The 16413-nt window shown below is 45.0% G+C and overlaps 1 protein-coding gene across 1 annotated transcript in view; it reads right to left on the reverse strand.

Moving 5' to 3' along the window:
• Nucleotides 1-44: 44 nt before the first annotated feature.
• LOC102483336 (cystatin-13) overlaps nucleotides 45-16413 on the reverse strand; it is a 28065-nt gene continuing 11696 nt past the window's right edge. The window contains exons 4-5 of the mRNA XM_006163609.2: nucleotides 11155-11268; nucleotides 45-346 (exon numbers count right to left, since the gene is read on the reverse strand). Of these exons, the coding sequence (XP_006163671.1) occupies nucleotides 263-346; nucleotides 11155-11268 (198 nt within the window). The 3' untranslated portion in view covers nucleotides 45-262. The remainder of the gene's footprint in view (nucleotides 347-11154; nucleotides 11269-16413) is intronic.

The raw sequence follows: 16413 nt of genomic DNA on the forward strand, positions 1-16413 counted from the left end.
AAGGACCGTGCGTTAAGAATGCCCTCACACTCAGAGCGGCCAGGGTGGACACAACTCCCATTTATCGGCAGCAGCTCATCCCTGCAGGAGATGACGCACCTGCAGGAAGAGGTTGTTCAAGATATCGCATGTTCTCAGCATCAGCTCCTGGAGAACTCACAAGATGGAGCGAGCAGGTCAGCTGTGGTGTTGAAAAGTCTTAAAGTGTCTTTGCTTTGTCTCTTTCAAGGGGAAGCAAACATGCCAAACATGCATGGGAGAATTAGATGTCTTTGCATTGTTTCTTCAGCATAGTGAGCTCAAATTTCCATGGTCTGGAGCTAACAATAAAGGTGCAAAAAACCATCTAAAAGAGACCCAAAAATAATAATAATAATCAACTTATGTGAAAGAAAAATGAAAAAGAAGGAGAAAAGAAAAACAGAAGTTTCTATTTTCAGGTCCCAGAGTGCAGCTCTGGGACTGCAGCTCAAGACTAAGAGGACGCTGGATTCAGCCATATCCCGATGTCCACGAGGCTGTTGGCCTGGAGCCTGGCGTCAAGGGATCAGCTAGAAGCTCTGCCCAAGGAAGCTCCTCATCAGGCAACTCCTGTGATCTGAGTCTTCATGGGCCTGGCTCCATTCACCCGAGGAGAACCAGGGTCAGAGTCCAGGAACTGGTTACTCTTAGGAAATCCCTGGCTCCAGCTCTGGCCCTCCCTAGGGCCCCAAGACTCAGGGGTCCTGCTCAGGAGAGGCAACACCATATAGTAAGTACAGGGTCTGCAGGCTTCAGGGAGCAAGCAAAATTCAGCCAGAGACAAAGAAACACTTTGGGGTTGGAAAACTGGGAGGAGACATGCTGATCTCATACAGGACCCACAGAGCTTCAGCTCATGGTGTACAATGAGCACCACGCAGAGATGAAGTTATATGAGATAACCAGGCCTGGAACAGTTTGAGGGAGAAAATCAGACAGGCTACCAGCCACCCAGTCAGGCCATTGAAGAACCACGTCCAGGCTTTTTCAGGGCACCAGGTGGTCCAGGGTGGGCGAGCCAAGGCATGACAATGGTGTGAAGGAAGAGAGTGGGTTTGGGGCTTATCAGAGGGTTAGCCAATTGCATAACTTCTGGACCAAAGTACACAGAAAATAATCAGGGACAGAAGAACTAGAAAACCCAATTATTAAGATCAACCCTAAAGCCCAGCCCAGTGGCACAGTCAGTAGCAAATTGAACCGCAGTGCAGAAAGCCACATGGCCGGTCACAGGTTCAGATCCCTGGGTCCGCCTGAAAGCATACTTAGAGTGCAAGTGTATGCCCCAGATCACGAAAAGCCAGAGGACTGGGGAGAGGGGATCACAGTGTGGCAATACCCTGCCAAGGCTGTTTCTCCTCTCTCTTCCCCCATCTCTACGCACACATATGCACTATTATGAGAAATATAAACACTTTAAATAAATCCTAGAGGACGTTTAACAAAATACATTAAAAATCTTCAAGAGATGGGCTGGCCCCATAGCCTGGTGTTAAGGCAGCCGGATCTCACATGGCCAACGTCATAATCCAAATTGTGGACCCAGGAGCTTGAAAAATACATGGGGTGTGTGTGCATGCTGGAAGTCCCATCAAGACGGAGAAATGGAGACAGGACTGCAGCACAGCCATGCCCCACCGGGAAGCGCTTGTTCTATCTTTCTCTGGTGAATGTACATGCCCCCGGCAAACTTCAAAACAAAATCTTGAAAAAGTGAACAAACAATAGATGAGTAATTCAGTTTCTAGGATTTTTGCCCACCAGAAAATGATAATCAGACATACAGATATGAAGAAATAAAGAAAAGTATTCATTGTAATACTGCTCGTAATAACTAAAAATTGGGGGGAGACTTAAACATCACTCCTTAGAAAGTGGCTGATGCTCTTGTGGAAGCCCTGGCAGTAGGCAGGGAGACGGACCACGGCATGAACCACTCACGGGCACTGTGTGCCTGAGGCCACCTGGAGGAAACACGCGTGTATCATGCATGGCCCACCGCGCTCAAGCTGGACTGCACGCGCTCTGCAGTGGGGCCGCCCAGTCCAGCACTCTCCCTGGGAAAATGCTCGCCCATGCAGCAGTGGGCACCCGTCAGGACCTCCACAGCAGCAGGGTTGCCTGCAGGGAAAACTGAAAACGCCAAGTGTCCAAGCAGGAATATGGTTAAATACAAGGCCATATCATCTAAAATAGCTTACCATACAGTAACAAAAAGTTTTGGCCAATTTATCTTTTTTTAGAATTTTCTTGGGACCAGCAGTTAGCATAATGGTTATGTCGCTGAACTCTCGTGTTGTCAACTACGGTTCAAGTCCCAGACCCGGTGGCTTAAACTCACGCTGGGTGCATGTGCATGCATGCCCAAGATTCTGAGAGGAGAATGGAGGAGAAGGGATTGCAGCATGGCCATCTCCTCTGGGAAGGGGGGGGGTGATCTCTCGCTTTCTGGCTCTCTGTTTCTGTCTTTCTGTCGAGCACACGTGCCCTAGCAAAAAAAAAAAAAAAAAAAAAAAAAAAACCCCCCCCCCAAAAAAGAATTTTTTCCTCCCCCCCAAAAAAGAATTATTTTACTTAATCTTACTTATTATTATTAATTTACTATAGGGCACGAGAGCTCACCAGAGAGAGACAGAGAAAGAAAGAAGGCAGGAAAGTGAGAAAAGTAAGTCGCCAGGTCCTGGACTTGATCCACAGTCGACCATGTAGGAGTCCAGCACCTTGACCACCACACCATCTGCTGGCCCCCCTAAACACATCTATATACATCAACTGGGCCAAAAATTGTCCAGCATAAGTAAATAGCAGATTAGGGACAGCCAGTGGCATGCAGGTTAAGGCACTGGATCTCGTATGGCTGACTGAACTGTTCAAGTCCCAGACCCATCAGTTTGAAAAACACACTGGACACATGTGTATGTATGCCCCAAATCCTGAGAGGAGACTGGAAGATAAGGGGTTGCAGCATGGCCAACTCCCCACCCCAAGGAGAGATTTCTCACTTTCTCTTTGTATCTCTCCCTTTCTCCTTTTCCATCTGTCTTTGGCAAGCACACACACCCGATAGCAAAACTAAAATAAGTAACTAAATAAATCAATAGCAGATTATGTCAACATCAATAAATCTCAGAGTGCAAACAATCTTTTGAGTGCAAACAAAAGAAAGTTCCAAAATGTATGTAAATTTGGAAAACAACACAAAGCTCTATACCCGTAAGTGCAATGTTGTAGGCCCCACCTCTGGTGCCAACAGTTGCACAGCAGACTACAGAGCTGGGAGCCACAGCTGATGGCAGCTGGAGTCTGCGACACACATGGGGTCCTGGCAAGCTGGAGGACTGGAGGAAGGAGTTACAGCGTAGAGAGCTCTTTCTCTCTCTCTCTGCCTCATGCTTGTATGTGTAAGTCCATTCCAAGAGAATGAATGAGATCAGAGGTGTAAAACACGGGTAGGAATGCTGCTCCTTGGCTTTAGAGAAGTGGTCAGTGAGGGAGGGGTACAAGAGCCATCTACTCGTGGGTCGGGAACCAGCAGTTAGCTTAATGGTTATGTCGCTGGACTCCCACGTAGTCAACCGCAGTTCGCATCCCGGACCCGGTGGCTTAGAACTCATGCCAGGCGCATGTGCATGCATGCCCAAGATCCCGAGAGGAGAATGGAGGAGAAGGGATAGCGGCATGACCATCCCCCCTGGGGGGTGATTTCTTGCTTTCTGTCTCTATGTATCTCTCTGTCTATCTGGCGAGCGCACGTGCCCTATAGTGAAAACCTCTCAAAAAAAAAAAAAGAGCCATCTACTTGTGGGAACCAGCAGTTAGTGTAATGGCTATGTCGCTGGACTCCCACGTAGTCAACCGCAGTTCGCATCCTGGACCCGGTGGCTTAGAACTCATGCCAGGCGCATGTGCATGCATGCCCAAGATCCCGAGAGGAGAATGGAGAAGGGATTGCGGCGTGGCCATCCCCCCTGGAGGGGGTGATTTCTCGCTTTCTGTCTCTATGTCTCTCTCTGTCTGTCTGGTGAGCACACATGCCCTATAGCGAAAGCCTCCCCCCCCCCAAAAAAAAGAGCCATCTACTCATTTATTTCCTTATTTTTGTAATTTGCCAGAGGGTGCATGCACTTGCCAGAGACAGAGGGGAGGGGAGAAAGCACACTGCAATCCCTTCTCCATCTCTTTCTCCTTTTGGGATCTCGGGCACACATACGCCATGCCTGGTGTGTTTTTCAAGCTGCAGGGGTGGGACTTCAACTTGCAGTTGGCAATGTGACATTTGACCCTTTTGACCATCAAACCATAGAGCCTACCCTTAAAATTTTATCTCAGGGGCGAGCACGTGGCACGGTGATTAAGCCACTAGACTCCCACATGGCCAACTACGGTTCAAATCCCGGATCTGGCAGCTTGCTTTCTCACTTTTCCTCATTCCCTCTCTGTCTCTCTCTCTCTCCAGTTAAATTTAAAATAATAATAATAGAGATCAGCAGTTGGCGTAATGGCTATGTCACTGGACTCCCATGTAATCGACCATGGTTCAAGTTCTGGACCCGGTGGCTTAAACTCACGCTAGGGGCGTGTACATGCGTGCCCAAGATCCCCAGAGGAAAATGGAGGAGAAGTGATTGTGGCATGATCATTCCCCCTGGGGGGGTGATTTCTTACTTCCTGTTTCTCTGTCTCTCTCTGTCTTTCAGGCAAGCACACATACCCTATAGCAAAAAAACCTCTCCCCCCCAAAAAAAAAGACAAAAATTTAAAATACTAATAATATTAATTAATTAAATTCAATTAAATGATTCTTTAAAATGTTTATCTCATAAAATATTTAATAACGTCCATTATATGGCTCTTATCAAAAAGTCAACAGATAGTCAATGCTGGTGAGGGTGTGGAGTCAAGGGAACACGTAGATCGTTGGTGGGAAAGTGACTGGGTGCAGCCATTGTGGAAACAGTCTGGAGGGTCTTACATAAACTAAAACTAGGACTACCACTCGATCTAGCAAGCTGTCCGGAGACGAAGTCACTTCATGAAGTTCGTTACCTACCCTCCCATTACTCACAGCAGCCAAGATACAGAAACAACTGAAGCGTCTACCAGTGGACGAATGGATAAAGAAACTGTGGTACACACACCCACACTGGCATATTAATCAGCTCGCACAAGGAGATTGTGCCACTTGCTACCCATGATGAACCTAGAGGACATCACGCCAGACACAGAAAAACGTTCATGATCTCTCTCCTGTGTGGAAGCTAAGAAGGAAAAGGAAAAAAGAGGAGTGACCTGGGCAGACACAGAGAATTAAACAGCGGCTACCAGGTGCGGGGCAGAGAGAGACAGTGGGACGTAGGTCTGAAGTCTCCATGGGGGGCGTGTGGGACAAACAGCCTAGGGTGCCACTGCTCAGCGGGAGTCCACGGTTAACAAAACTGAGCCACGTCCAGGACCTCAGCTCCGTCACGAGACTTTAGCTGTTTGTGCCCCAAAACCAAAACAAAAATTGAGTAACTGTGAGATAATGGGTATATTCATTTGCTTCGCTGTGGTAACCATGTTGCTCTTTATGTGGGGATACCCACGCAGGGGCTCCCAGTGGTACCTCCCAGTGGTACCTCCCGCGGAGGAGGCCGAAGAGAGACTTCAGGGGTCCAGGTGGATAGCCATCTCTATCCTGTACGTTACGCTGTAGGCCTTCCATGTACGCAATAAACTTACTTAGATAAATATTTTTAATTAATGTGATGAAGTTCTAATAGTTGTAAAATTCGTGTGTAAGCTCACAGGCATTTGATACATTATTCTTAGTGCTTACCCGATTTTTAAAATACTGCTTGAAAAAACTGTTTCGGGACCAGCAGTTAGCGTAATGGCTATGTCACTGGACTCCCATGTAGTGACTGCGGTTCGAGTCCTGGACCCAGTGGCTTAAACTCACGCCGGGCACGTGTGTGTGCGTGCCCAAGATCCCAAGAGGAGAAAGGAGAAGGGATTGCAGTGTGGCCATCTCCCCTGGGGAGTGATTTCTCACTTTCTGTCTCTCTGTCTCTCTCGGTCTTTCTGGCAAGCGCACGCGCCCTACAGCAAAAACCTCTCCAAAAAAAGAACAAAAGAAAAAAAGAATTAAGTCTTCAGGGTGAACCTTATATATCAAGGAGTTTATCTACTCCTAAAAATTCATGGAAAAATGCATATTATGAAAGAAGTATTTTTAAGCATATACTTTTAAATATTTTGTAGCAAAGTAAAGTCTTTATTTTTTCACAACTTTTTGAAGTCCCCACCTGTCTCTAGATTTCTTTATCACTACTACTTCCACCTTCACCCAAACATATCATGTTGGGATTCCTCTATTCTCCAGTCTTCTAATGTGTTGAACTTCTTTAATCCATCCTCCAGGTGTAGACCCAGCCCAGGATGGAGGAGTCAGCGACCTTTGCTGGGGAATTTGGAATCCAATACCAGTCACCTTCTGGAGGGGGTCCATTTCCTGATGAGACCCTGAATTTCTTAAGAAAAGTCCACCTCTTTGTAACAGTTTTCCTTTTTTGTTTCTCTCTCTCAAATCAAAATAACTTTAATAGCATTATGTTCCTTGCAATCTATCTTTCTTTCTTAGACTAAGATGTAAGTGACTTCTGGGGTTTGGTGGCAAACAGCCAGTAGTGCCGCTACATACCTTAAGGGAAGCCCTTAGAGTAATCCTTCTGGAATAGGCCAGGCTGGGTACTGTAATTATTGTTATGTATTCGGGTTATTTGTTATAATTGAGGGCCATGTGCTTTGCCTGTACTCTTATTTAGTCATCACATTCTTTTTTTCCTTTTTTGTTTTTAAGAGAGAGATTTTTGCTATAGGGCACATGTGCTCACCAGAGAGACAGAGAGAGACAAAAAGTGAGAAATCACCTCCCGGGGGAATGCCATGCCACAATCCTTTCTCCTCCATTCTCCTCTCAGGATTTTGGGCACGCACGCACACACACCCAGTGTGAATTTAAACTGGGTCCAGGACTCAAACTGTAGTTGCTTATGTGGGACTCAGTGACGTAACTATTACACCATCTGATGGTCCCTAGTACTCACAATTTTATGATGAGTACTCTGAGCACTTATGTAACAGAACCATGACTAGGGGTTCAGGTCCACTTGACCATACTGTAGAAGGTCCAGGGAAGATTCCAACCTGGTCCACTTTAAACAGTAGCAGAAAGGGCTGACCTCAAGGTACCGATTGAGAAAGTCTCTCAGAAATGATTCTGCTGTAGGCAATGGAGAGAGATGTGTGTGGATGCAGGAACGAGGCCTTTCTGCAAGCAATCTTCTGACTTGGGAGCCAAAGTCCATTCTCAAAGACGCAGGGACCAGGCTTGCTTCTTTATATCTGGCCCATGTCCGATGAGGCATATGGTACAGGGATTCTTCTGAGGACCTGATGGTATGCTAGGCTCTGATGGGCAAATAGCCAGCTTCTAATTACAAACTAACTTGTGATCTGAGCTTTTTATTTCTTCTCAGAGAGGCCTGGTAATCTGTGGGCTGCCTTGAAAACCTGGAGCTATTCCTTCCCATCCCAGGGCGTGGCTCCTTAGGAGGAGCTTCTAGGGACGGGCTTCAGGGGCCCTGCCTTGGAATGTCTAAGACAGGACTGTTTATGGTTGCCTTTGGCATTTGATTAAGAGAATGATAGGCACATGATGGTGAGCAGTTACCTTCATTAGTTATAAAAATAAAGATGGCTTTCACATATTTTATGGCCTTGTCATTGCAGACCCTTTTCCCCTCTCTTCCAGCACTTTGACTCAGTTTCTGGATATCAAAGTAGACAGAGCTTTCGCAACTTTCCACCCCATTACTACCAAATCATGTGTTCATATCCAAGGCTCCCTAAATGCAAAAAAAAAAAAAAAAAAAAAAAATATAAAAATTAAATTAAAAAATTCCTTAAAAAAATTAAAAGTGGGTCAGCTGGTGGGTGGGGGGTTAAGGGGGTATAATGGCTATGTCGCTGGACTCACATGTAGTTGACCCCGGTTCGTGTCCCAGACCCGGTGGCTTAAACTCACGCCAGGCGCATGTACATGTGTGCCCAAGATCCCCAGAGGAGAATGGAGGAGAAGGGATTGCGGCATGGCCATCCCCCCTGGGGAGAGTGATTTCTCGCTTTCTATCTCTTTGTTTCTCTGTCTGTCTGGCGAGCGCACACACCCTATAGCAAAAACCTCTCCAAAAAAAAAAAAAAGAAGTACTAATTTTAGTAAGATTATAATAAGTTGAGTAGGCATATTGAAATCTCTAGGGTCACCACTTTAAAAAATATTTAAAAAGAGGAAATAAAATGGAATAATAAATATTTGCTAAATCAAAAAGAATATAGGAAAACAAAAATTTTAAAAAAAGAAAATATGAAACGAATCAAAACAAATAGTGAGGGACCAACAGGTGGTGTGGTAGTTAAGGTATTGGACTCTCACATGGTCAACAGTGGTTTGATTCCTGGACCTGGTGGCTTTCTCTCTCTCTCTCTCTCTCTCATTATTTAAAAATAATGATAACAAATAAATTAAATTAAATTAAATAATTCCTTAAAAAAGCAAATAGTGAGATGGTAGAGTTAATTCCAACTATATTAGTAATTATAATACATATATGGACTAAGTACTCCAATTAAAACATGACCATTTAAAAATTGTTTACAAAATTTTAAAGATTCATGGGACCAGCAGTTAGCATAATGGCTATGTTGCTGGACTCCCACGTAGTCGACTGTGGTTCACATCCCGGACCCAATGGCTTAAACTCACACCGCGCGCATGTGTGTGTGCCCAAGATCCCAGGAGGAGAAAGGAGAAGGGATTGCGGTGTGGCCATCTCCCCTGGGGAGTGATTTCTCGCTTTCTGTCTCTCTGTCTCTCTCGGTCTTTCTGGCAAGTGCACATACCCTACAGCAAAAACCTCTCAAAAAAAAACCTGTTTCTAACCAGCCATTTTCATTTGGGGATCTTGCTGTGATGTCTACTATTCATGACGACGTGAAGATGGGCTTTACGGGAGGACACCTGGGAAACTTGGGGGAACCACTCATTTTTCACTCTTTATATCCAGCCACGTCCTGTGCCAGCTTTAGGTTTATAATAGATAGGTCAAAAACACACAAGGAACAGAAATAGACATGTATAAGGATTTTTCTTTTTTTTGGAGAGGTTTTTGCTACAGGGCACATGCATTCGCCAGAAAGACAGAGAGAGACAGAAAGACAGAAAGCGAGAAATCACCCCCAGGGGGGATGGCCACGCCACAATCCCTTTTCCTCCATTCTCCTCTTGGGATCTTGGGCACGCACGCACACGTGCCCGGTGTTAGTTTAAGCCACCGGGTCCAGAACTCAAACTGTGGTCGGCTACATGGCAGTCCAGCAACATAGCCATTACGCTAACTGCTGGTCCCTGTATAAGGATTTTTCAATGAAGCTTTTTTTGGAAAAGAGATTAATTGGAAATAACTTCTATGAAAAGATTGCCAAGACAAATTTGAAAAAGTGAAAAAGGAATTTGCATCAAAACACACGTCAGCAGTTGTTTAAAATTAAAAAGAGAGGAAAAGAACAGCTCTGTCAGCTCATCTCATCTTACAGGGGAGCTATCTGGGGATACCCAACGGGTGACTCCCGTGGGAACCCCTGGGGAGGAGGCAGAGGAGAGACTTCAGGGGTCAAGGTGTGAAGCCATCTCTTGCATCACTTACATTTTTATGAGCATGCATTTTAGAAAATTTATGTATTTTTTTTTAAGGTTTTTGCCATAAGATGCCCATGTTTGTCAAAGAGAGGCACTCGGAGGGAAGCTGAGAAAACATCCCCCCAGGGATGACCACGCCACAATCCTTTCTCCGCTATTCTTCTCCCAGGATCCTGGGCACCCAGGCTGCCAGGTCCAGGACTCGAATCACAGTCGGCCATGTGAGAGTCCAGCACCTTAATCACTGCACCATAGATACACTTAAAAAGTTTATATTTAAACCCAAAGTGTCCTTGCTAATCAAATCTGAGGAAAATAAGGACATTTCTGATTAAGGGTGGTTCTTTTGTGATGAATTGTCCACTTAGTGACAGTTCTTGTCTGGACCCAAGGCTTGGCAAACCCCTACCCAGCTGAGAACGTCCCTCATCTCTGGCATGAAGAGGTGGAAGAATGGATATAGGAGACGAAGTTGGACACATGGGCCCATCAAGCTAGGAGTTGGGACTGTCCCGAAACCTCACAGGGCTTCCATATTGTAGCCCGTCTATCGAATCGGCCAAGAGTTCCCTCTGGCACCCACAAGCCTGTGAGAGGAGGCCTCGTTCTCGGACGTCAGTGGAGGGAGTCATGCTGTGCTTTCTCCTGGTCAGTCCTCTAGATGGCACCTAGGGTAACTGTCCACCAAGATGGCGGCCATCAGTTCCTTCCCTTTCACTACGAATGGTCACTTCTGCTTCTGCTTCTTCCTCCTGGAAACTGTTTAGGAATTTGACTCCCTTGGGACCACCATGTCATGAGGAACTCTGAGTATAGGATGACCAGCTTGTCCTCGTTGGCCTGAATCTCTTCTGGTTTTAGCACTGACAGGAAGCCCTTTGGTCCTGGACAGATCAGAATGACTGGTCACCCTATAAGTTTGCTCCATGAAGCCCCGGGAGAAAAAAATGCCTAGTCAGCCCCCTACTGCCTCACCCATCCTGGATGGGGCCCAAGATACAACTGAAGCAGCGGTCTGGAAGAGGAAGGCCAGGAACACACTGCAGTCAGGGGAGAACCGCTGCCAGGCAGGCTGGGCCCGCATTGTAGGGTGGGGAGAAATAATGGATAGGTTTTGCTTTTAGTCACTAAGGGCGTGTGCATGTGTATGTGTGTGTGTGCATGCACATGTGTGTGTGTGTGTGTGTGTGTGTGTGTGTGTTGGGGGAGGCTGTTGGGGCAAGTACAGTTTCAGAAATGGTGTTTGTGTCTAGAACAGGCCGTGCACAGTCCTAGATATGAGAACGTGGTTTAAAAAGAAACTAGAACATTAACACAGGATTCATCTTACCAGCTCTCTGTCTGGTACCTGATTTTAACAGGAACCATCACTCCCCCTTGTCTTAGCCACGTACCTTTTGCATTTTGGGGTCCTCTGGAAATATGCAGTTTTCACTTTGTCCTGAAATTTTCTTGCACATTGTTCTGGCGATTTTGACTTCGATGTAGTACTCCAAACTGTCTGTGATCTGTCAATGAATAGTTTGAAAGTTCGATTTCCTAACAGAATACAGAGGTTGTTTTTTTCTTTTTCTTTTTCTGTTTTTGGAGAAGTTTTTGCTATAGGGCACATGTGCTTGCCAGAATGACAGAGAGAGAAAGTGAGAAATCACCCCCCAAGGGAGATGAGCCACACCGTAATCCCTCCTCTTCCATTCTCCTCTCGGGATCTTGGACACGCATGCACACATGCCTGGCGTGAGTTTAAACCACTGGGTCTGGGACTTGAACTGCAGTCAACTACATGCGAGTCCAGTGACGTAGCCATTACACTATCTGCTGGTCCCCACATCTTTACTTCTAACCAATAGATGTTGAAGGAATAAAAAGACACTTCAGAACTGAAACTTGCTTTAAATGTGTTTGTTCTCTCTAAAGCCTTCCATTTTTTGGCAACTTTTTTAAGAGAGTGTTTTGTTTTGTTTTGTTTTGTTTTGTTTGCAATAGGGCATGTGCACTCACCAGAGAGACAGAGAGAGAGGTGGCCACACTGTAATCCCTTCTCTATTCTCCTCTCAGGATTTTGGGCATCCACACACACACACCCAGCATGAGTTGCAAGCCTCCGGATCCAGGACTTGAGCCATGGCTGGCCATGTGGGAATCCAGCGCCTTAGCCCCTATGCCACCTGCTGGCTCCTTTTTGGCAATTTGAGCAACCCACGCCTACTCTCTGTGACGTAGCCTCCAAAATCTCTGCCTCTCAGAGCATCCCGCCCATGCAGACCTGACCCAGTCCTTCTATTCAAGGAGGGCAGCTTGGGGAAACAGAGCTACTCAATGGTAAATGCAGACTTTTACACTAAAAACTGAACAACCGGAAAACAGGGATTACAAAACCTGGAGGAATGTATTAAGGAGAACAGCTAAGTTCATAATAATAACTGGCCCCAGAAGAATCAGAGTTAATTCACAAATATAATACATATTTTAGAAGTCCTAGAAAAGTTACCTGGGCATTGAACAACACGTGCGTGATCAGCAGAATCCCCAGATGCCCCCAGGTCCCTGCCCCCGCTATATGCAGCCTGCACGATGCCTCGGACGATGACAGACATGTTCTTGTAATGAGGTTATGTCAGTGACACAGCTGACCTTAGGAGAGGGAGACTGACCTGGAGGCCCTGACTCAATCACATCTGGGTCTAGCAGCAGAGACAGAAGTTTGCAGACCCTTTGGTCCAGCAATTCCACATCTAGATTTATACCCAAAGACACACACATGTACAAATACATGCACGGCATCACTCTTCGTAACAGTCAAACACACACGCACAAATACATGCACGGCATCACCATTCGTAACAGTCAACACTGAGAATAGCCGTCATGAATCAGAAGTAGAAAGGACATGTAGAATATCTACATATCATCAAATGCTCTGCAGCAAGAGCATTTTTTATATTCCATATGTAAGTTAGATCTTGCAGTATTTTTCTCTCTGTAGCCAGCTTCTTTCACTTAGCATAAGGAGTGGGGTAAGCGGGTAGAGATGGAAAGACATACCTCAAAGGATAAAAAGTAGTAGATATGGGGCCAGTAGGTGTCAAAGATGGTTAAGGTGTTGGACTCCCAAATAGCTGACCACGGTTCAAGTTCCCAGTTTGGCAGCTTGAAACTCATGCCAGATGCATGGGGTGTGTGCCCAAAATCCCAACAGAAAATGGAGAAGGGATTGTGATGGCCACCTCCCCTAGGAGCTGAGCTCTCACTTTCCCTCTCACTGACTGTCTCTCTCTGTCTCTCTCTCTCTCTCTGGTGACCACATGCGCCCTATGGCAAAAATGTTAAAAAAAAAAGGGGGGGGAATAAAGCAGCATGTAGGGATATGGGTGCAGCAGAACACAATGCTCTGCTCTGCTGGAGTCATAGCTAGGTCCCAGGTTCGTGTCCGAAGGCCTCCCTGTGCACACTGGGCATGCACATTGCTGTGACCCTGGCTACCAAGACTGGGGTGGACTGTGGCATGACAACCCTGTTGGGGATGCCTATCTCCATTTCTCTGTCTCCCTCCCTCTCATGGAAAAAATAAATAAATTTTTAAAAATTAAATAGCAGATAAGTGAGATGAACAAGTCTAGTGATCTAATGAACAATGAGAAGATTATAGTAACGCTGCATTGCATTTGGAATTTTGGCTACAAGGGTGGATTGTAGCTAGTGTTACAACACACACAGATTGTAGCTTGATACACTTTTGTATGCATACTGATGGGTGTGTTCACTTGCCTTGCTTTGCAGTACCATTTCACTATCTTTTATATGTCAAAATATCATGTTGTATGTAGTAACTACGCCCATATGAAAGAATAAAATTTGGGGGGTCCAGCAGGTGATGTGGTAGTGAAGACACTGGATTCCCACATGGTTAACCATGGCTCAAGTCCCGGACCTGGAAGCTTGAAAATCACACCAGGTACATGTACATGCATGCCCGAAATCCCAGGAGGAGAATGGAGAAGGGATTGCAGGGTGGCCATTCCCCTAGGGGATGTCTTCTCACTTTTCCTCTCTCTGTCTCTCTTTGACAAGTGCACGTATCCTATGGAAAACAAAAACAATAATGATATTAAAAATGTTTTAGTACTACACCTGATTTTAGAAAAAAAGGAATAAATATTCCTGTGTGTAACAAAATGGGTGAAATTCACAAGCTTAACATTGAACGATAAAAGCCAAGCAGCACACAACATAGGATCCCATTTTCATAAGTTCAAAGAGCAGGCAGAGCTGTGGCAAGAGGGATGCTCATTTAGGCGGTGCGCACAGGAAAGGTCGCCTCTGGCCGAGCACAGGAGACAGCGGCAGGCCAGATCTGGGGGACCCGCAATGCTCCTTCTAGACATGCAGGGAGTAGTTCCTAAGTGTTCTCTTTGTAATGACTCAGTCCGCTTGAGGTTTGGTCATTATGAACTCTTTATTTTTAAAAATTATTTATTTTATTTGTTGTTGTTGTTGTTGTTATTATTATTATTATTTTAAAATTTGACCAGAGAGAGACAGGGAAAGTGAGGAAGCAAGCTGCCAGGTCCAGGACTTGAAACATAGTCAGCCCTGTGGGGAGTCCAGCACCTCAACCGCTGCACCACCTGCTGGTGGTGGCCATCACCTGGGGTGGGGAGGGTGATTTCTCTTCTCTTCTGTCTCTCTCTTTAGCAAGCACACATGCCCTATGGGGGGGAGAAAAAAAAATCTTATAAAAAAAAAATAAACTGGAGGGCCTTGCCCTGTGGCAGGCTGCATGTGGCTGGAGGCTGTGCAGCAGAGACCCCTGGCTTATCCCCTCCTGCATTCGCCTTTGAACTCTCAGGAGACTGAACTTCAAAGAGACTGTGGCTTATCCCCTGCTATGTGCCTCTGAATTCCAAGACTTCAATGTTTTCTGAAGCATGCCACACGATCCCTTCTCTGTTCCTGAATTAAAGCTTAGCAGCTCAGGCCCAGGCACACGCACGATCCATCCCTTCTCTGTTCCTAAATTAAAGCTTAGCAGCTCAGGCCCAGGCACATCTGTTCTCTAGAAACAGGGAGGACTTTGAAGCATCCAAGGCCAGTGACAAGAGTGCAGATTGCTGGTGAGCATCAGGGAGGTAGAGCAGCAGGGAGATTGCTGATCACCTATTCCCATGTGCCTTTGAACACTCAGAATTAACTCAAAGAACTTGGAAGGAACGTATAAATTATCAGATGACTAGAAACCATCACAGAAGCACAAGAAATAGGAGCAACCAACCAAATATCTCTTCCCCAAGGGAAAACATCAATTCCTCATCATCCACAGATAACACAATGGAATTCATAGACATGTCAGATAAATAATTCAGAATATTTATAGTTACAAAACTAAATGAGATGTAGAAGAAAACAACAAATGAGCTCCAGAAGATGAGGAAGCCCTTTCACAATTTGAAAGAAGAAATAGACGCCATAAAAAGAATCAAATGGAATTGTTAGAGATGAAGACTGTGATACAGGAAATTAAAGCCTCCCTCAAAAGTATTAAAAACAGATTAGATCACACAGAAAATCAAAACTCAAATGTAGAAGACAAAACCTCTGCCTAGAAAAAATTTTCAAAAGACTGAGAAAACAACCAAGAAAAATGAGGACAATAAACAAGAAATACTACAAACACCTAAATAATCAGTTAATGGGTATTTCAGAAGGTGAAGAAAATAATAAGGGCACTGATAATTTATTCCATGAAATCCTAGGAAAAAAAAAAATTCCAAACCTAAAGAGGCATTCAAATATCCAGACCCAAGAAGTGCAAAGGACCTCAAAGCGAATCAACTGAAGATCTTCTCCAAGGAACATCATAGTCAGATTGGCCAAAACCACAGACCAAGACAAGATACTAAAATGGGCAAGAGAGAAATGTCAAGTTACTTACAAAGGTTATCCTATCAGGTTAACATCGAACTTCTCATCAGAAACAATGCAGGCAAGCAAGATATGGTTAAAGTGTTAAATGAAAAACAATTTCAACCAAGATTACTATACCCAACAAGAATATCCTTTATGTGAGAAAAAAAGATAAAAATAAAAAAAACATTGTCAGATAAACAAAACCTGAAAGAATTTACCAATTCCAGACTAGTTTTAAGAAGTTCTGAAGGGAATGCTATACCAGGAAAACTAAAGACAGATAGATATAAGAGAACAAAAAACAACCAAGAAAATGACTCACTTAATGATAGGAACATATCCAGAGATATTGATAATAATGTTGAATGTTAATGGATTAAATACTCTGATCATGAGACACACATGGATAAAAAAACAGAAACCTTCTATATGTTGCCTATAAGAAATGCACCTTATGGATAAAGACATACTACAGGGACCAGCAGTTGACATAATGGCTATGTTGCTGGACTCCCATGTAGTCCACCACGGTTTGAGTCCCAGACCTGGTGGCTGGGACTCACGGCAGGTGCATGTGCATATGTGCCCAGTATCCCGAGAGGAGAATGAAGGAGAAAGGACTGTGGTGTGGCCATCATCCCTGGGGGGTGGGGGTAATTTCTCACTTTTCTCTTTCTCTGTCTCTGTCTCTCTGGCAAGCACACGCATACTTCTTTTTTTTTTTTTTTTTTTTGGAGGTTTTTTTC

Source organism: Tupaia chinensis, unplaced genomic scaffold (assembly GCF_000334495.1).
Source record: "Tupaia chinensis unplaced genomic scaffold, TupChi_1.0 Scaffold142716_1, whole genome shotgun sequence".
NCBI classification, from domain to species: Eukaryota; Metazoa; Chordata; class Mammalia; order Scandentia; family Tupaiidae; genus Tupaia; species Tupaia belangeri.